The 20,584-nt window shown below is 42.3% G+C and overlaps 1 protein-coding gene across 2 annotated transcripts in view; it reads right to left on the bottom strand.

Moving 5' to 3' along the window:
* Positions 1-20,584, bottom strand: part of TIMD4 (T cell immunoglobulin and mucin domain containing 4) — a 46,915-nt gene that overhangs the window by 18,131 nt on the left and 8,200 nt on the right. The window contains exons 2-5 of one of the 2 annotated variants that reach the window (XM_017854389.1): positions 20,064-20,405; positions 17,173-17,448; positions 15,305-15,382; positions 14,042-14,125 (exon numbers count right to left, since the gene is read on the bottom strand). In XM_017854389.1, the coding sequence (XP_017709878.1) occupies positions 14,042-14,125; positions 15,305-15,382; positions 17,173-17,448; positions 20,064-20,405 (780 nt within the window). Of the gene's footprint in view, positions 1-2,472; positions 2,629-14,041; positions 14,126-15,304; positions 15,383-17,172; positions 17,449-20,063; positions 20,406-20,584 lie in introns of those variants that run through there. The other variant, XR_001881929.1, reaches the window with a different exon arrangement.

Genomic DNA, 20,584 nt, shown 5'->3' with positions numbered 1-20,584 from the left:
AAAAAAAAAAAAAAAAAAAAAAAAAGAAAATGGTTTAAATATCAGTCATTTCACAGTATTCTATCAAATATATGAATGGTATATAGCAGCTTTGTGGTAAAGATTTCTTGAATGAAACTGTTTAATGAAATTTAAAGTGAGTTTAAAAGAACATAGAATGATTTTGAAAAGAAAAAATTGAAAGTTTTTATGAAAAACAATAATCTATTGTTATGAGGAAAATTAAAAAGACTGGGCAAGGATCACGCCTGTAATTCTAGCACTTTGGGAGGCCAAGGTGGAAGGATCATTTGAGGCCACAACTTTGAGGCAAGCCTGGGAAACATATCCAGATGCTCTCTCTACAAAAAATTTTTTAACAGATTAGCCAAGCATTCTAGGCTGCAGTGAGCTATGATTGGGCCCCTGCACTACAGCTTGGGCAACAGAGCGAGATCTTGTCCCCTCCCCCCTCCAAAAAAAAATCTGAAAAGTGGAAGGATATAGTCTAACCTGTAACAGTGGTAATCTCTTTATCTGTTCATGGGTGAGAGTGTTGTGTTGTGTCGTTTTGTTTTGTTTTGTTTTGTTTTGAGATAGAGTCTCACTCTGTCTCCCAGACTGGAGTGCAGTGGCACGATCTTAGCTCGCTGCACCCTCCACCTCCCAGGTTCAAGCGATTATCCTGCTTCAGTCTCCTGAGTAGCTGGGATTACAGGCCCGGCTAATTTTTGTATTTTTAGTAAAGATAGGATTTCATCATGTTGGCCAGGCTAGTCTCGAACTCCTGACCTTGAGGAGCTGTGATCCGCCCACCTTGGCCTCCCAAAGTGCTGGGATTACAGGTGTGAGCCACCACGCCCGGCCCTTTCTGGCCCTTTACAGAAAACGTTTGCAGATCCCTATTGGTCTACTGGCGGAAAAACAACCCCCACGGTTTCAAGGAATTAAATTTAATTGTAAGAGCCTTCAGAACTTAGGGTGATGATAGACTTCCTTTTCAACATGGCTGTGCTTACCATGATACACCAGAACCTGCTCTGTCACTCAATTAGAACTGTGCTATGTGCACTTCTGAAGTGGCATTACACTTTTAGACAAGAAGATATTTTAAGAATCCACTTTTAATATCTCCGTTCCCATCCTATTCATAGAAACTTGCTTTAAAATTAGCAGAGACTTTCTCTTTGAATACATTTATTGAGTGCTTACTATGTGTCATGCACAGTTATAAGCACTTCATATAAATCATAGTTTTTTTAAAAACTTGAGATGGGGTCTTGCTCTGTTGCCTAGGCTTGAGTGCAGTGCTCAATCAGGGCTCACTGCAGCCTCAACCTCCCGGGCTCAGGGTATGGTCCCACCTCACCTCTGCTTCCCAAATAGCTGGGACTACAGGTGTGTGCCACCATACCTAGCTAGTCTTTTGTTGTTGTTGTTGTTGTTGTTGTTGTTGTTGTTGTTTGGTAGAGATGGAGTTTTGCTATGTTGCCCAGGTTGGTCTCAAACTCCTGGGCTAAAGTGAACCTCCACCTCGTTCTCCCAAAGTGCTGAGATTACAAGCGTGAGCTACCACTCCCGGCCAAATTATCACATTTAATGCTCATAAACCCATTTTACAGATGGTAAACTGAGGCTGAAAGAAGTTATATTGATTGCCCAAGGTGACACAAACAATTAAAGGAGATTTGAACCCAACTCTGAATGACTAAAAAAAAAAAATGTTTTTAACGAGTCTGACAGAAAAGAAAAAACGAAAATTATAATCCTACTTGAAAACACAAATTCTCTAATGAGTGAGCTTCAAACCGGAAATCAACTGAAAAGAAGAGCACTCTGTCTTCTCAGTGGGTGCATTTTAAAACAGATATCACATATGTTGACTCATCATTGAATTCATACATGCTGGGACTCATCTGTCCTATGTTTAAAACAAAATTAGTTCTGAAATAAGTCAACTCAAAGATACAATTTTAACGCAATCCTGGAATTTTAGAAGTGACAAGTGCAAGCCTTCAGAGAACAGTTTCTTTTCTTTCATGGGTAGCCTCGGGCTTACGCTGCCCCCTGTGGATCATGGGCGATATGGTCTTAATATATCCAAAAGACAGCAAAAGAATCCAAAAATCACAATCGGAATGTTTAAGAGTTGGGAAGGATTTGAAATTGTCTCCTCCAATTTCTTTTTTTTTTTTTTTAATTTGTCAAGAGGGAAGCTGAAATCTAGAGAGAAATGTTCATTTGCACAAGATTTTACTTAAATAACAAAGGAAGGGACTACGTATTTTGCTGACCTCTACTCAGAATTCGTATTTTCTGACCTTTCTCAGCAGCACTAACACAGATCTAGAATTTCAAAACTCCTGTTGAAAGTGGAAGCACACATTTATTGAATTCGCATACTTGCTTTAAATTCTGAAGGCCTCTACATGTTTTTATACACTTAAATGAATATATACACTTAAATGAATAAATCAACAGAGCATTACATACATCCAGGCGTTCCTTAGGTCAAAAGGAAGAATTGGGTGGGGTCCATGTTGGTAATTATGAAAGAGAACAGAGAGCAAGTTGTGTTCGCACCCAATGTGTTTCAGAAAGAGGAAGAAATGGTGAGATACTGTCACATTTCACGCAGATTAGGTAGATAGAAGGAAACCAGAGATTCTAGAACACCATTGTTCAAGAGGCAACTTGGTTCTGAACCTTGGCCTCAACCTTCCACTGCTCTTGAGATACCCTAGCAACAAAATCTCGTCAACCCTGTGAGAGCCTAGAGTCACCTCCTTAGGCTTCTGTTCTCCTGTGACAATAGCCAAGGGTCTCAGTAGATTACAGATAAGACCTCATTCCTAATCCTTCATCACTGGACTCTCTTCTGGAGGGCAATGTCTAGCACTGTGCTTTGCCCACACTAGCTGATCAATAAATCTTCACTGAGGCCAAGCGCGGTAGCTCATGCTTGTAATCCAGCGCTTTGGGAGGCCGAGGCGGCCAGATCGCTTGAACGCAGGAGTTCAAGACCAGCCTGGGCAACATAGGGAGACACCATCTCTATAATATAAAAAAAATTAGCTGGGCGTGGTGGCGCATGCCTTTAGTCCCAGCTACTCAGGAGGCTGTGGCAGGAGGATCGCTTGAGCCCAAGAGATCAAGGCTGCAATGAGCCATGATCGCACCAGTGCACTCCAGCCCGAGCTGCAGAATGAGACCCTATCTTGAAAACAAAAATAAATAAATCTTGATTGAGGGAGGTGGGAAGATCTGCATTTGACCTAAAAGCCTCAGAATTATTGATAACAACAACAATAATAATAAATGGTTACCATATACTGAGCACTTACTGCATGCCAAGTGCAATGTGAAGTACTTCTCATGTTCTTAGTTGACTCTCAGAAGATGCTCGGCAGTAGTTACCATTATTGTCCTCATCTCACAGTGGGAAACTTGTGGCCTAGAGAAGTCAGGCAACTTGCTCAAGTTGCATAGTAGGAAGGGACAGAGCAAATCTCGGAGCCAGGATCATCTACCTTCGTAGCCCAAGCTCTTATCCTCTGGGCTCTACGGACTTTGGAAAACGTGGCAAGATGAATGCTGGAGACTGAATACAATGGGAAGAGTGGTTCACGCCTATAATCCCAGCACTTTGGGAGGCCAAGATGGGCAGATCACCTGAGGTCAAAAGTTCAAAACCAGCCTGGCCAACATGGTGAAACCCTGTCTCTACAAATATACAAAAAAAGAAAAAGAAAAAAACATTAGCCGGGCATGATGGTGTGTGCCTGTAATCCCAGCTACTCAGGAGGCTGAGGCAGGGGAATCACTTGAACACGGGAGGCGGAGGTTGCAGTGAGCTGAGATGGCGCCATTGCCCTCCAGCCTGGGTGAGAGAGCAAGACTCCATCTCAAAAAAAAAAAAAAGAAAGAAAGAAAGAAAAGAAATGAAACCCCAGTCCTCCACCACCTGGATGGGTACAGTTTTTGGAAAAGAGATTATAATAATCATTATTATCGATGATTATTATTGTGAGTACAACGTAAGCATCTGAAAGTGCACAAAGCACTTTCACATACATTATCTTATTGGAGCTTTAATATGAGTCTTATGAGCTAAGCAAACTTTGGCAGACTTATTGAAAGAGGAGGAAAGGCCAGGCGTAGTGGCTCACGTCTATAATCCCAGCTACTCAGGAGGCTGAGGCAGATCACGAGGTCAGGAGATCGAGACCATTCTAGCTAACACGGTGAAACCCCATCTCTACTAAAAATACAAAAAATTAGCCGGGCGTGGTGGCGGGTGCCTGTAGTCCCAGCTACTCGGGAGTCTGAGGCAGGAGAATGGTGTGAACCCAGGAGGCGGAGCTTGCAGTGAGCCGAGATCATGCCACTGCACTCCAGCCTGGGCGACAGAGCAAGACTCTGTCTCAAAAAAAAAAAAAAGAGAGAGAGAAAGAGAAAGAGGGGGAAATGAAAGCTCTGATGGTTCCATGTCTTGCCCAAGGCTGCATTGGTAATAATGAGAGCTAGTGAATGGTAGGACAATGACATCTGATTCCAGGTTCCACTTCTTTTCCCCTCCATTGTACTGTTGAGTATCACAGGGTTCAACAGTCCCCAATTACAGATGGTAGATCTTGCCAACGGGCATTTGTACCTTTATTTGTTGACTTGTTTACAGGGCAGAAAACAGAGAGACCACACTGCAGAACTCACTGAGGTTTACTCATTTATTCTACCCGCTGTGAAATCAGAGACCTGTCCAGTGCCTAGAAACCCCTCTCCAGCTCTGCATCAGAGAGATGTTTTGACCTACAGAGGGGGGACACCCAGCTCAGTTTGTTAGCCATCAATGAGGACCTATCTTGGGGCTGGCTTTGTGTTGTGTTTCAACAGCTCACCCCTTATTTCTTTTTCACTCTTTGTTTCTCTTACATGGATATACCTCTTTTAAAGCTTGGCAATTTTATTTGATCTTATTTGGTTGACATTTCTGAAGGTGAGCTGTTAGATGCTAGAATTACATGGGTTCAATTCCAGTGTTATTAATAAAAAAATTGTACAGTTGGTAGACTAAAATGCTATTGTGAGAAAAAATAATAAGAATCCACTTTTGTCCTTTTCCTTTATCCCCCAGCCGGGTTACCAACTGATTCAAGCCTGTGAATAGCACTGGGCATGAGAGATAAAACAAATCTGTTAATACCTCATGAAAGATGTTGACTTTGAAATCAAGTGCATCCAATTTATTTCTTCCTAACAATGGCATTGGTGAGTACAAATGTGGTTTGCTTCATTCCTCTGCCTTTCTCTGTTCCTTCTGCTGAATTTGCACTGAGAATGGCAATTCCTCCTACAACTTTTCCATGCCCTTGATCAACGAAAGGCTCAGAAAAGTGTCAGGTTCTGACAGGGCTCAATTTTATCTTTACTTTATTAAAATAGTGCAACATAGGGCAATGAGCTCTAATTTGGAAGCCAGAAGAGACTCCTACCTAAGGATGAGTGCTCACTCCTCTTTAAACTTTTCAAATGTCTCTGTGCCTCAATTTCCTTATTTGTAAAATAAGGAGAGTGTACTATACTAGTAATCCCTAACTGCCTTCTTGGGACCAGGGCTGTGGCTTCAAAAGACTCGTCTGAGGTTTGTTAAACATACGATTTCTTGACCCCACTGCCAGAGGTTCTCATCTGCAAGTCTTGGGTACACTAACGAGACCTATATTTTTACTGAGTTCCCTGTAATTCCAACGCATGATCAGGTCTGGTATTCATGGATTAGATGACCTCCAAGTTCAAGGTCCTGGTTCCCCAGTCTTCTCCTACCTCCTTAAGGTCAACATAAGATCTGATTGTTCTCACACCTTCATTTATTCTCTTCTCACCCTCTTCTCTCTTATCTCCAGGTCTAGATCAAACCTACCTCTGCCACATTTGACTGCATCTTCCTATGCCATGCCAGAATACACCTTGCTTATTCCACGGCTCCTCCCTTCTCTACCCTGCCTTCCCTCTAAATTTCTTGAAAGAACATCAAACATTCATCCTCTAGCAATTGCTCATTTCGGGATTTCATGAAGTCTGCCCACAGAGCTCACACTCTCTGTCCACTTCATGGTGACCCTGCTGCAGTACACAGTCACCTCTCTAAATGCCTCCTCCTAGAATTTCCTAATCTTTAACTACACCCTCCCTAGGCTTTGACAGCCCAGCTTCCTCTGCCCTTGTGCGCTTATGCATCCCATCCTACTTTTGGTGTCTCCCTGTCTAGCTCCTTAACTGGCTTAGGAGTAGCTCCTTAGCTGGCTTTTCTTCCTCCACCACAAGCTTCCCCAGCATACTGCTTCTTTGTGGGGAGAGAGTCTTCCTTTGCACCTCTTCATTTCTCTCTTCATCTCACACAATATCTTTAGGTGATTATACAGGAACTTCCATTATCCCTCCTCCACTAATGAGGCAAGATAATAAAATGTGCAAGAGCTCAGGTTCGAGCACCAAAGAGACCTGGGATTCAAATTCTGGCCGATTTTTTAACCTCTTCAAACCTTAGTTTTTCTCCTTTATCGTGGACCTTATAATAGAATCTTCCTCGCAGATTCAGACAATTGCTCACAATGAGACAATGCACTGGACACATTGAGCCAAGCCTTGGCATATAATAAGTACTCAATAAGTGCCATTTATGAGGAATGACCTCCCAAATTATATCCTTAGTCTTGTACTATCCCTTTTGAGAGAATATGCATGAAAGTATTGGTATACTGGCAAGTCTTTATTTAGCACTTGTAATGTGAATCATTGTAGTAATTATTTTGATCAGATATAAGTACCAATTAGCAAAGACACCCACCCAGGCATCCATGAGTCAGCCCAGACCCACACTTCCAACTGCCTGTTAGACACTTCTCAGAGGCATTTCAAACTCAAGATCTTACACACAAACTTAACTCTTCCTTATAGAGCTCCTTTGCCAGTTAACCCACACATTGCCCCATTCTCCCAGCTGCAGAGAATTAGCCGTCCTTCATTCTCCACTTAGGCCACCAAGTCCTCTGACTCCTAATTGCTAAATGGCTGTTACTCTGTCCCCTCTCTATTGTTACTGCTCTATTGTTCTAATCTAGACACTCATGCTTCACCTGAAGTATTGCAGGAGCCTCCAGACTTGCTCCCATCAAATCCATCTTCCATAGCCTTGCCAGAGCAATTTTTCCTAAAACAACTGAAAATGTCACTCCCTACTCAAAAAATGTGAACGATTCCTCATGACTCTGAAATAAAATATAAATTCTTTAGTCGATCATACAAGTCCCTCAAGAACCTAGACCATTACCAGCTTCCTATCCCTATTTTTGGATTAAACCAGACTGTTAAATAATCACCAAAGACATCATGCTTGTATAACATTTGCCTGTCTTTGCTCATGCTGTTCTTCCATCCTGTTGGCTCTTCCCTCCTTAATAGCATTTTCTCCTTGAAGAACCAATTCAAAGGTCAATGAGTAAAATCAGCCCTGACCCTGGCCCTCATTTTCATTTTCACCTCTTCCATCTTGGGCCCCAGTGTACCTTTTCTTACCTCTATCTCAAAGCAGAGCTCACTAAAGGATGGTTTGTTATGCACAAGCCTGTCCATCCCACTAAAGTGTGATCACTTTAAAGATGAAGGCCATGACTTACTCATTTTTACATGTCCTATGCCACATAAAGTAGCAAGCAAATATATTACCTGTTGTCATATATCCAAACCAAATGCCAGAGTTACAAGGTACAGATTTAAAATTCCATGTCCAACCACATTTCCCTCTGAGCATGCTTCCATGGAAAGGCCAGCTTGTTTTGGACCTTGAAGCTTTGACTGGCTTTGCAAAATAAAAGTACATAGTAATAGAAAAAAAATGCTTCTAAACTCATCCCTAACCCACTCCCCCATATTCTTGTCCCTGGGACCAAGAAATAACCACCATTAAGTATCACAAGGAAAGAAAAATGTTGTTATTGTCAGAGCAATCTTCATTTTTCCCAATTTGAATATTGACAGCAAAGTCCTCATGTGCTTTTTGGTGCTTTCAATTTGAATTTGTCCTACAGTTTTGACTTCCTGCTGATTATAGATATAATGATTCATTTGGGGCACAAGAAAAAGTGAAACCTCATATTTTAGGAGTAAGTAAGGAACCCTGCATTCAAGAAAGCTTTGCTGAGAAACAGTAACTGCCAGTCTGGGAGCAAAGACCAGTTCTACACGAGATCAGGACCACTGGCCTCTTGCCTTAGCTCTCTTCCTAACTCACTACAAGGCTTCTCTCAATTCCTTGGCCTTCTCTAGGTCTCAATTTCCCATCTTCTTAGTTTCCTAGTATTCCACAGCCAGAACTTCCGCACCCGCCCCCCCCCCCGCCTCCCCCACATCCCCCAGAAGTTCGTAGATAGAAGTTTAAAATCCCTGAAATGTGAGTGTGAGTCCCAGTTCTCCCTCTTTCTAGCTGTGTGACCTTGGGTAAATCATTCTACATCTCTGAGCCCTGTATCTGGCATCCAGAGAGTGGACGTTAGAATTTGCACACTAAGTAGGTCTTCTTTGGTTGATATCTGCAGACCAGCCACCTAAAAATTGGAGGAGAGCATTGAGCTAGAAGGCATGTACATGAAGTTGCTTTGTAAAATAAATAACACAAACCTGGAAGCATTTGGATGGCAAACTGGACCACAGCTCTTTTTCAGCTGTAACTTGATTCTCAAGCCTAAATTATAGAGTGGAGCCTCAGTAGATTGAGCAATGTGAGAACAAAACAACTGAGAGGCAGTTGAAAATTAAAGATGTTCACCCACAGGAATAAAACCAGTAATTGAGAGTTCTACAGAACCATCTAAACAGAGGTCAGTGAAAAGCTTTCAGAATCTCAGATCTGTTCTAATACTGAGAATTACTACTATGAGATTGTAAAAGCTTTTGTAACTTCTCAGGGTTTGTGATTTTGTCACTCCTCAGCTGTTTCCCTAGTGTGATTAGTAGTTAAAAAAATCGTAAAACCAAAAAGTATCTATGTACTTATCAGGAACAGCCAGTCAGTTGGGAGCTGGCCGAGGTGGCCTCTTGTTACCCTGCTGGACTGCCTGAAAATGAAGGTTTGTGATCTGGATTAGCAGCAGAGATGTAAAGAAAAGAAAAAAAATAGAAGTCCCTCCTAATGACTATTATTTACAAGCCAATAATTATGTACTAGGCATTTTTCTCATGCATATTGTCACTTAACAGCCCTACACAATAAGCACTACTGTTATCCCCATTTTACATTTTGATGAAACTGAGATTCAGAAAAGGATAGAAGAAATAACTCACCTGAGATTCTACAAGAAAAACAAAAATCTCACAAAATGGCAGAGGTAGGATATAATCAGGAGCCTTTGGGCTCCCTGACTCAACTCTTTCAACTCCCACCTAATGCTACACAACAGGCTATGAGAAGAAAGTACAAAAAAGAAAGGATAGGAAATTGGGATGTTATAGAGGCAGTGAACATAAGCCTGAGATACAATCAGTAGGGAACTTAATCCCAGGCCACCTGATTTTATTTAGGAAATGGCATAGTTATGTGGCTTTTTATGTCCTGGCTTCGGAGTCCCTACCCAGTAGAGATGGGGCCTTTTGGGAGCAACTGGGGGCCATTTCACACATTTCTGCTACCAAGCAAGAAATAAAATGAATCCCAGCTGGGCGCAGTGGCTCACGCCTGTAATCCCAGCACTTTGGGAGCCTGAGGTAGGTGGATCACAAGGTCAGGAGTTCACGTATAGTCTAGTCAATACGGTGAAACCCCATCTCTACTAAAAATACACACACACAAAAATTAGCCAGGGGTGGTGGTGGATGCCTGTAGTCCCAGCTCCTTAGGAGGCTGAGGCAGGAGAATCACTTGAACCCAGGAGGCAGAGGTTGCAGTGAGCCAAGATCACGCCACTGCACTCCAACCTGGGTGACAGAGGTAAGACTCTGCCTCAAAAAAAAAAAAAGAAAGAAAAGAAAAGAAAAGAAAAGAAAAAGAAATAAAATTAATCCCATAGGCGAAAAGGTATGATCAGAGTTCCTAGGTATCGAGGTGTGAGTTTGTATTACTCTAACAGATTTTGGGGGAGTGGGACCTATGTCATATTTTCACATGAGTTGTTACCATTGTTTTGTCTGTTTGTGCTTGTATTTTTTACTGAATTATAGTTCCTAGCCATTTAGGGCTTTGTAGAATATTTAGAGAATTGAATGAAAGTCGTGGACTTTGCCCCAGAAAAATATGTGTGCATACATACATACAATTATGCATATAATTTCAGGAGAGTCATGCCCTTCCCGCAAGAAGCTTATCTACAGATATCCCCCATCCAGGAATCCATAGGCACAGTTTAAAATCTCTAAAAACTGGGTGTGACTCCCAGCTCTCCCGCTGTTCAGCTGTGTGATCTTAAGACAAGTCACTCTACATCTCTGAGCTGCAAGAGATGGAGGCAAGAAATTGAAAAGTGGAGGCAAGAAATTGCTACCCTGGGTCATGCTAATTTTAGAGAACAATGATTGACAAGACCCTCTTTAAGGATTTAAATCAGCCTGCAACCACGGAAGTTTTGCCATCCGAAAATTACATGAAAAAATGGAGAGGGAATTGAGGATTGTTAGCCAGAGAAAGAAAAATCCATAGAAGCCTGCAGGCTCTCTGAAGTGGGTTGAAAGGTTTTTCATGTGAATGAAGATGTAGTCTTATTCTGTAAGAGGCACCAGAGGGGAGACCAGGAGGAAGCAGAGCAGCATGGTGCTAGAGTGATTTAGAGTTGAAAAGACATGGGTTAGATCCAGGTCGGCCATTTACTGGGCAAGTTTTTAATCTTCAAGGGCTCTAAAATGGAGGTGATAGTGGTACCCATTTCTTAGGAATTTGTGGACAATCAAAAGAGATAATACATGTAACGTGTATGGTGTTAAAACAATGGCAGACCTACAATGGTAGGTGTTAGCTTCCCTAATAAAGTCTCTGATCCTCCATTTCTTTACTTATAAAATGAGGATAATATCTATAGTTGCCTAGGAGGTTGTTGTGAGATTCAAATAAGAAAATTAATGCAAAAACGCGGATCACAGTACCTAATGCATAGATAAGTCCTCGGGGGATGTTAACCACAATTATCACTATGAATGTTTCATTACCAAAAGAACAGTGGGAAGAGAGGAAGTAAGGAGTGAAAGAATTTTATTTCTCTCTGTTTTTATGTACCCCTAACAAAAAAGTAAGAGTGTAATGTTTGTGTAATTTAAAATAAATGAATAGTGGTTAAAAGAATATGACTTTTAATTTCAGTTTAGAAAGCCAGATAAAATAAAATGATATCTAAAGAGTGCAGAATCAGAGCTAGACATCCCGGACCAGACACCTGAAAGCTGTGTGGCCTTGGGAGATTTAGATAAAACAAAAATATGAGCATTTACTAAAGAGGGATTAAATGAAGTGGCCCAAGAAGACAACTTGACACTGACCTAGCACATAATATGTGCTCAATAAACCCTGCTTTTCATCCCTAATGACTAAATGTTCCATAGAGACTGACTGGCCTTCTTACACCAACCTTCTCTTCAGGCCAGCAGCAAGGGTTTTCTCTTCTGGCATTTGGTCAAGGAGGAAAGAAATGAAAACTATCAAGAAGCTTATGGAAGGTACAAATCACACGACCTCTTATTCCCTTGTAATTCAATGTAAAATAGTTCAAGATTTAAATGGAATAAAGGATGATGGTGTTAGAATGCTCTCCCTACTTTCCATCACCTTTCTAGTCACTGCCTTCTCTTTCTTTGTCAGAAAATAGTCCCCCACCCTTACCCCATCCCATAAACAAAGAGGGTTTGGATCTTTGGCACCCCATTTCCCTTAAATTATCAACTACTAGTTCAGATTTTCTATTTTCCCACTGTATGAGTTAGTGCAGGCCAAAGCGTCTTAATATCAGGTCCCCCTTGCGTTTCATCCTGAGTTACAGTCTTACTTCAAAACCTGTCCCCTTCCAGTCACTCTTGTCTGTTTCCTCCAATTCTGTCTTCTGAGCTTTTTCTTTTTTTTAGACAGAGTGTCACTCTGTCACCCAGGCTGGTGTGCAGTGGCGCTATTTCAGCTCATGGCAAGCTCCGCCTCCCAGGTTCACGCCATTCTCCTGCCTCAACCTCCCGAGTAGAGCAGCTGGGACTACAGGTGCCCGCCATCATGTCCGGCTAACTTTTTTGTATTTTTTTTTTTTTTTAGTGGAGACGGGGGTTTCACCATGTTAGATAGGATGGTCTCGATCTCCTGACCTCATGATCCGCCCGCCTCAGCCTCTCAAAGAGCTGGGATTACAGGCATGAGTCACCATGCCTGGACTCTTCTGAACTTTTGAGAGTGATGTTACATTGTCTACTTCACAGAATTAAAGGATGCCTGTTTCCTGGCTAATAAACATATAGAAAGGAACTCAAACTCTCCATTAATCAGGATAAGAAATGAACAAGATGGGCTGGGCAAGGTGGCTCATGCCTGTAACCCCAGCACTTTGGGAGGCCGAGGCAGGTGGATCGCCTGAGCTCTATTAGAAGTTCAAGACCACCTAGGGCAACATGGTGAAACCCCATCTCTACTAAAATACAAAAAATTAGTCAGGCATGGTGGCATGCACCTGTAGTCCCAGCTACTCGGGAGGCTGAGGCACGAGAATCGCTTGAGCCCAGGAGGTGGAGGTTGCAATGAGCGGAGATTGCACCACTGCACTCTAACTTGGGCTGCAGAGTGAGGCTCTGTCTCAAAAAAAAAGAAAAAAAAAAGAACAAGATGACATTTTCTTCTCGTAAGATGGAAAAAGTTACACAAATGGTCATATCAAGTGTAGGGAGGATGTGAGAAAGCAGATACTCTGTGGGTGGAAAAATAAATTGGTACAGCCTTTTCTGAGAACATTTTCAACAAGCTATTAAATTTAAAGGTGCACATTTCTTTTAACCAGTATTTTTTACTTTTTGGTCCCCATCCTAACTACAGAAACACTTGCATGAATGGTTAGGGAGGCACGCATGTCCTAGGATGTTCACTGCCGCACTGTTTATAAAAAGGAAACATTGAAACAACCTAAATGCCCCTCAATAGACAAGAAATACTGTGAGTACTCATAATATGAAATGCTACACAGCAATTTGACATAATGATACATATCTACATAGATTAAAGAAGAAAGTGGACCAATATATAACAATAAGTGAATAAAACAAAATGCAGAATGCTACATATAGTATGATAACACTGTTTAAAAACATGCACAAAACTGAACTATATATTTCTATATTTATGTAGACACATAAGGGAATGGAAAAAAGACCTAGAATGGTCATCTTCAACTAATAACAGTTATTATCTCATGGCAGGGGGCTGGGATTGAGGACAAGGAGTGAAAGAGAATTTTATTTCTATCTGTTTTTATGCACCCCTAACAAAATGCATTAGTGTGATATTTGTGTAATTTAAAATAAAATAATAAAAATTTGAAAAATGAATAGGTGGTTTTCCTACTATCATTCCTGGCGTCAGGTCAACAGTTGCTAAGGAAGAAAGAAGATTTCAACAGAGGGGCTTTGGAGATGAGCAGAGGAGAGGAGAAGCCAGAACTGATGCTTGCAGCATGTTTTGCTTTCACCCCAGGAGGCAGGAGAATGTGGTACGTGGCCACAAAGGAGCCAGAATAGTTGAATCCCAAGACAACCAGACAGATGACAGATTGTTTCCACATCCAAAGACAAGCCACTCATAAGAACACAGCCCCAGGCCAGGCAGGTGGCTCTAGCACTTTGGGAGGCCAAGGCAGGAGGATCACTTGAGGCCAAGAGGTTTGAGACCAGCCTGGGCAACATGGTGAAACCTCATCTCTACAAAAAAAAAAAAAAAAAAAAAAAAAAAAAAAAAAAAAAAAAAAAAAAAAAAAAAAGAAAAGAAAAAAAAGGAAACAAACAAAGAAAGAGAAATTAATGAAGTAAAATAAAATAAAATAAAAAATCACAGCCCCCTCACCTCCAGGCTGAGGAGAAGACACTGAATCACTCGTTTTCCACATCGACACATGGGATGTTGGTGGGAGATCCCAAACTTTGGACTCTTTGGAAAAACAAAGGAAAACAGAAAACAGACTTAGGTAAATGCTTGTCTTCCTGCTTTTGGTACTCAACTGTCCCTATACTAACTTCCATCATTGAAAAAAAAAAAAAAGTATGTGCCAGACACTGTCCTAAGTGACCTACATGGATTCTGTCATTTAATCCTTAGAAAGAGCCACAGGATAAGTGTTATTCCCATTTTACCAATGAGGAAACTAAGACCCAGAGAGATTAGGTAGATTAGCTAAAATCACACAAGCAGGAAAAAGGCAGGATTTGTACTTAGGCAGAGTGAAGCAAGAGCACCCACATAAATCACTCTATCATACCCCTGTGTTGTACTATGACAAACACTGATTTACTTACCTTACTGATGTATGGTTTCCTTTGCTAGATTATTAGCTCCATTACGGTAACACCTCCCATGTGAGTGCTTACAAACGTGCCAGGCACTCTTCTAAGTCCTTACATGCATGAAGTTATACAACTCTACAACAAAGCTAGGAATAAACTGAGGCCAGTGATCCCAGCAAAAAGTAATAGAACTGGGGAGTCAACCCCAAGTGGTCCTCTCTAGCACCCCCAAGGATGCCATTCGTGTCTTATTTCAGGGTGTACCCCATCCCAGGCCCCAGTAACTACCTAAAGAAGTTTTGATGGGTAGATGACAAGATAAATAACGAAAGAGTGACTGATTCTCCCTCCACTCTAAAAAGTCAATGTGTTGAATGAGTAAACCCCTCAGCAGTCTCAACAAAGAAGATTTGTGTGCATGAAATTAGAATGAGACATCTAAGTGCTACTTAGCCTAGAGTCGAAAAGCAAACATCCTAGAGATGTACCATGAGCTACTGCGGAGAATTGCACCAATCAAGAAGGGCCTTCTTTTCCCTCTCTCCTCCTCTTCCTCCTCCTCCTGCTCCTCCTCCTCTTCCTCCTCCTCCTCCTCCTTCTTCTTTCTCTCTCTCTCTCTCTGTCTCTCTCTCTCTCTCTGTCTGTCTTAGCCACAAGAAGGAACAAACTACAAAGGCTGCCCTGAGGCCAATTTGCCGCAGGGGGATTTTATGGCACAAAAGACCCAAAGAGGTTGTCAGTCATCTGATTCAGTAAGACTTTTAGTAATTTCCTACTCCTCAGTCCAAGGGGTGAGGGAGGACAGAGAGGGTGAGTGTCTGCTCACCTCTGGATGTCAGCAGGACAGTGTCTGCAGGAGACTCGGCACTACTCCAGGAGTCACTGGGGAGGACAGTTTCTGATTCTGGAAGAGAAAAAGTTGGATAAAAGGCAGCTAAAAAATAACAGTGTTACTGTGTTTGTGGTGGGTGGTGGAATTTGAGAGTATCTTTTTTAATTTTTTAATTAATTAATTTTTTGAAACAGAATCTTGCTCTGTCACCCAGGGTGGAGTGCAGTGGCACAATCTCGGCTCACTGCAGTCTCCACCTCCGAGATCTAAGCGATTCTCCTGCCTCAGCCTCCCGAGTAGCTGGGATTACAGGTACCTGCCACCACACCTGGCTAATTTTGTATTTTTAGTAAGGGATGGGATTTCACCATGTTGACTGGGATGGTTTGAAGCCCTGACCTTAAGTGATCCACCTGCCTTGGTCTCCCAAAGTGCTGGGGTTACAGGCATGAGCCCCCGCATCCGACCACTTTTTTTTCTCTAATTTATCTAATTTTTAAAAGACAGTCTCACTATGTTGTCCAGGCTGGAATTGACCTCTTGGGCTCAAGGGATCCTCCTGCCTCAACCTCCCAAGTAGTTGGGATTACAGGCTCGCATCACCATGTTCCAGGGAATTTTTATGGCTGTCTTGGTGCTTCTTTATATATTTCAAGTTTTCTTCAAGGATTGCAAGTAATTTTTAGAATCAAGAAATAGAAACTACAAATGTTGTATTTTACGGTAGTTATTTATTTTAAAGCCCAAAGGAATAAAAAAGTACATACAAGAATTGATTGGCTCAGGGTTCATGGATTTTAGGTGACTATTCAGAGTATGACAGAATTAGCCAATTCAATTTCATAAAGCTATTTGAATTATCCAAGACTTCTTGAGGCAGCTGAAATGTCTAAGAAAGCCTTCAAGCCATCTCATGATTGCTTTCCCAATTCTTACTGAAGAATCAGAGTCTGACACACAGTGACAGCCCTGACAAGCCCCCCTAAGCAATGGAGCAAGTCACTCAGTGAGAGGTACAAGTTGCAGGGTCAAGAATTCCAGGGGGAAAAAAAAAAAAGAAACAACGCTAGAACTAGCTCACCATCAGGGGATATTTTAAAGCGTCTGGAGGTCTTTCCTCAACCAATCTCTAATGCTCAGGCAGCGACTTAACCCCTGAAAGAATGGAACTGGAGTCTGACCAGGAGTGACCTTTCCTGGTTCTTCAATAAATATCTCTTGCAAGACTCCTTAGAGGTCAACTGGAGAACCCAAAATGCTGACTTTTCAAAAACATAAAGGAAAAGGCAGAAGAAAAGAGAAACCATGAAAAAATAAAAGGAACAGTTTGGTGAAAACACCTCCTGACACACACACATGCACACACACACATGCACACACACACACATATGCCTACTGTTAAGGAGTAAATTGTATCCCCTCAAAATTCATATGTTGAAGTGCTAACCCTCAGTACCTCGGATGCAAATGTATAGTGAGATAGCGCCTTCAAAGAGATAGTTAAGGTAAAATGTGGTCATAACAATGGACCCTAATCCAATACGCCTGGTATTCTTACAAGAGATTAGGACACAGAAGGACAGACAGAAGGAAGACAGCCACCTGCGAGTCAAGGAGAGAGGACTTAGAAGAAACCAACCCTGCTGACACCTTGACCCTGGACTTGTAGAACCCATAGCAGTGGGAAAATAAATTTCTGCTGTTTAAGCCACCCAGTCTGCGGTGTTTGTTTGATAGGCCTAGCAAACTAATATACGCATGTGCACACACACACTCACACACACTGAGAGAGAGCAAGTCACTGGGCTGCCTCATTCAGTGAGACAGCTCTGTTCTAAGAAACCCAAGATACATCTGCGTACCTGCAGTGGGGATGGGCCCTTCCTTAGAAGGCTCAGGAGTCAGAAGACCTGTGGCTGCCTCTGGAAGGGTGCTTGGGGTTGGTGAAGGGCACGTGTTTGCTGTCGTGAGGACAGTAGTGGTTGTCGTCTGAAGTGGTGTTCCGCTTGTGAGATCCGGTGTGGTCACGACTGTTGTTGGAAGTGCAGCTATGGTTGTTGTCACGTGTGGGGTGGTGGGGGGACTCGTTGTTGTTGTTCTGTGTGTGGTGGTTGTTGTTCTGCGTGTGGTTGTCGAGGCTGTAACCAACAACAGACATATCTGGCACCAAGCGGAGATGGAGGAAAAAGAAAATAATGCAAGTACATCTGGGACCCATCCATTTCTGTGGCCCTCACCTGGTCCACTGGCCTGGACCATTGTAATCCCCAATAAAATTGTGTTTCCTGCCCCCGCTCTGACTCGTTCCTTCCAATCTGTTCACACATTGGCTACAGTAATCATTTAAAATGTTGGCCAGGCGTGGTGGCTCACACCTGTAATCCCAGCACTTTGGGAGGCCGAGGCAGGCAGATCACTTGAGGTCAGGAGTTTGAGACCAGCCTAGTCAACATGGTGAAATCCTGTCTCTACTGAAAATACAAAAATTAGCTGGGTGTGGTGGTGTGCATCTGTAATCCCAGCTACTCAGGAGGCTGAGGCAGGAGAATCACTTGAACCCGGGAGGTGGAGGTTGCAGTGAGCTGAGATAGTGCCACTGCACTCCAGCCTGGGCAACAGAGTAACAATCCATCTCCAAAAAAAAAAAAAAAAGTCAAATGTAATTATGTCCATCCCCTGCCTAAATCTTTTACTGGGTCCTCCTTGCCCGTAAGGTAAAGAACCTAGTCCTGCACCTTGGCCTGCAAGCTGCAAGCCTCCATTTGACCCCACCTTGCCTTTCTTTCCGATCTCATATCTCCACCCCCTGCTATCACTTTTTCCCACCCAACTGGTGTTTCTTTAGCTCTTTGAATACATCAGCAACCTTCCCGCTGCACGAACCTTTGTACCTGCTGCTTCCTATTCTTATTATTCACGAGGCTGACTCCTACTTCAGTCTCATGTCTCAGCTAAAAGGTTACTTCTGCAAGGAGGCCATGTAGATTCTCCAATAATTATTAGGCTTTTTTATTACGTGCTCTCATAGTTTATTTACCTCCACAGCCTTTATTGCATTTCATAACTGCACATTTATTTCATTGCTATTGTTTAAAGTCCGTTTTTCCCATTAAACTTTAAGCACCATGAGGGAAAATCTGACATTTATTTTGTTCTATGCTACAAATCCGATAACTATCACAGTGTCTTGCATATAGTAGGTGCTCCAAAAACATTGCATGAATGTGTAAATGAGTGCATCAAAAGTGAGCTCAAAGTATGCAACCTAGAGTGAGAACGTAGTCTCTTTCAGGCAGTAAAGATTCGTTCAAACTGACACCATTTACTCCCTACACATCTGATTTGAGCTTCATTAGCCACCGTTTATGCTACAAATCTCATCCTCCCTAGAATATGCCAAATTTCCATGACTCTAATAGACCAGAAAGACACCATTTGTTCTAAGTGAACTTGGAAATGACCTCATAATATATTAAGGTCAAGTATTTTATAAAATAATAGCTAGTTATACCCAACTTGAAAAGAGAAGACTTGAGTGGGAGTCATCTAACTTCAATAAACCTCATTTCTCTCTTCTGCAAAATTGGAATACCTTTTATCTCACAATGTTGCCTTAAGAGAAAGACATAATAATATATATGCAAGTTCTTAAATTAGAAGCATCTACATCAGTTGGTCTCAGATTTTAGAGTGCATTAGAGTCACCTGAAAACTTAAGCATATAGGCCGGGCATGGTGGCTCACGCTTGTAATCCCAGCACTTTGGGAGGCCGAGGAGGTGGATCACTTGAGGTCAGGAGTTTGAGACCAGCCTGACCAACATGGTGAAACCTCATCTCTATTTAAAATACAAAATTAGCTGGGTGTGGTGCCAGGTGCCTGTAATCCCAACTACTCAGGAGGCTGAGGCAGGAGAATCGCTTGAACCAGGAAGTAGAGTTCGCAGTGAGCTGAAATCGTGCCACTGCACTCCAGCCTGAGTGACAAGAGCAAAACTCTGTCTCAAAAAAAAAAAAAAAAAAAAAAAAAAGAATATAGATGTCTAGACTCCTGTCTTCCAAGGTGCCCATCCAGTTAGGAATAGAGTCCAAGGATCCTCCAGGTGACACCGATGCAGGTGGAATACAGAGCTCACTTTGGGAAGCTCCATTCCGGACAAGCACTAAAGGTAATTATTGTTACCATTTTTCAACCATAGGCTCAATGCAGCTCAAATTTTTGAAGTCCCACCATATTCCAAATTTCATCCAAAGTAACTGATAGTAACAGAAGAAGGAGCTCCTGAAAACTGCTCTATGTCCAAATCTCACACCCTTTCCGCCCGGCCAGAAGTGGCAAGCTGTTGGTTTACTGCTTGAAGATGATCCCTGAATACATTTTACTTAGTTCATGCAGTTTTGTTATTATTTTAAAATCTGGCAACATGCAAAATTCAACAGAGTTCACATAAAAATTGGTAGATCTGAAAACACTGGACCCAAATATCTGCAAGGTGGTAATCCCCTAGATACATAGCAGCTGCCTCTTCAAATTGACCCTGCAGTTCACTAGTTCCCTTTCCACCTTCCACTCATTTCTGTGGCTGCTTTTGTGTTGTACTTGCCTACTTCATACCACGGCACCTTATTTCAAATTCAATCTTCCCACTCACTGTGAAAGCAACTCCAGCCTCTTCACCACCAACCACTGATCCCATTATCCATTAACCACTGAATCTCTCCTTCCGCAGACATGAGGCCCTTCATATGCTTACCTCTCTGCAGATTCAGGCGCATGTTTATCTTTACATCGTTGAACCAGCCAGGCACCTCTATGCGGCAGCAGTACATACCGCTGTCACCTTCACTGGGGTTCAAGATGGTCAAGGAGACATTGCCTCTCTGGATAGTCCCCTGAAGTCTATATTTTGCTGACTTTCTTGAGGTCACGCTCGTTCCATCAGTGCGGATGAGCGCCTCCTTGCAACCGGAGTGGGGGCACTTGTCTTTCCCCCAGCACATGCTGTTGCTGTTCTGAGACCAGGATGGGTACAGACAGGGCAAAGTCACCCGGTGACCCAAAACCTCCGTCACAACAGTCTCTGAAGTGACTGGTGCTGCAAGAAAACATGCGAAAATGAGGTCATGCAGTACTGAAATCTCTCAAATATGCTACACAGTTTTTGTGCTAATAGATGCTTCCGGGAAGATGAAGAGACCTATAGTCTATGTTTCTTTTCTTTTCTTTCCTTTGTTTCTTTTTTTCTCTCTCTCTCTTTTTTTTTTTTTTTTTTTT

This window comes from Rhinopithecus bieti, unplaced genomic scaffold (assembly GCF_001698545.2).
Source record: "Rhinopithecus bieti isolate Rb0 unplaced genomic scaffold, ASM169854v2 scaffold_38833, whole genome shotgun sequence".
Taxonomy (NCBI): Eukaryota; Metazoa; Chordata; class Mammalia; order Primates; family Cercopithecidae; genus Rhinopithecus; species Rhinopithecus bieti.
This window is presented reverse-complemented; position numbering and strand designations above follow the sequence as displayed.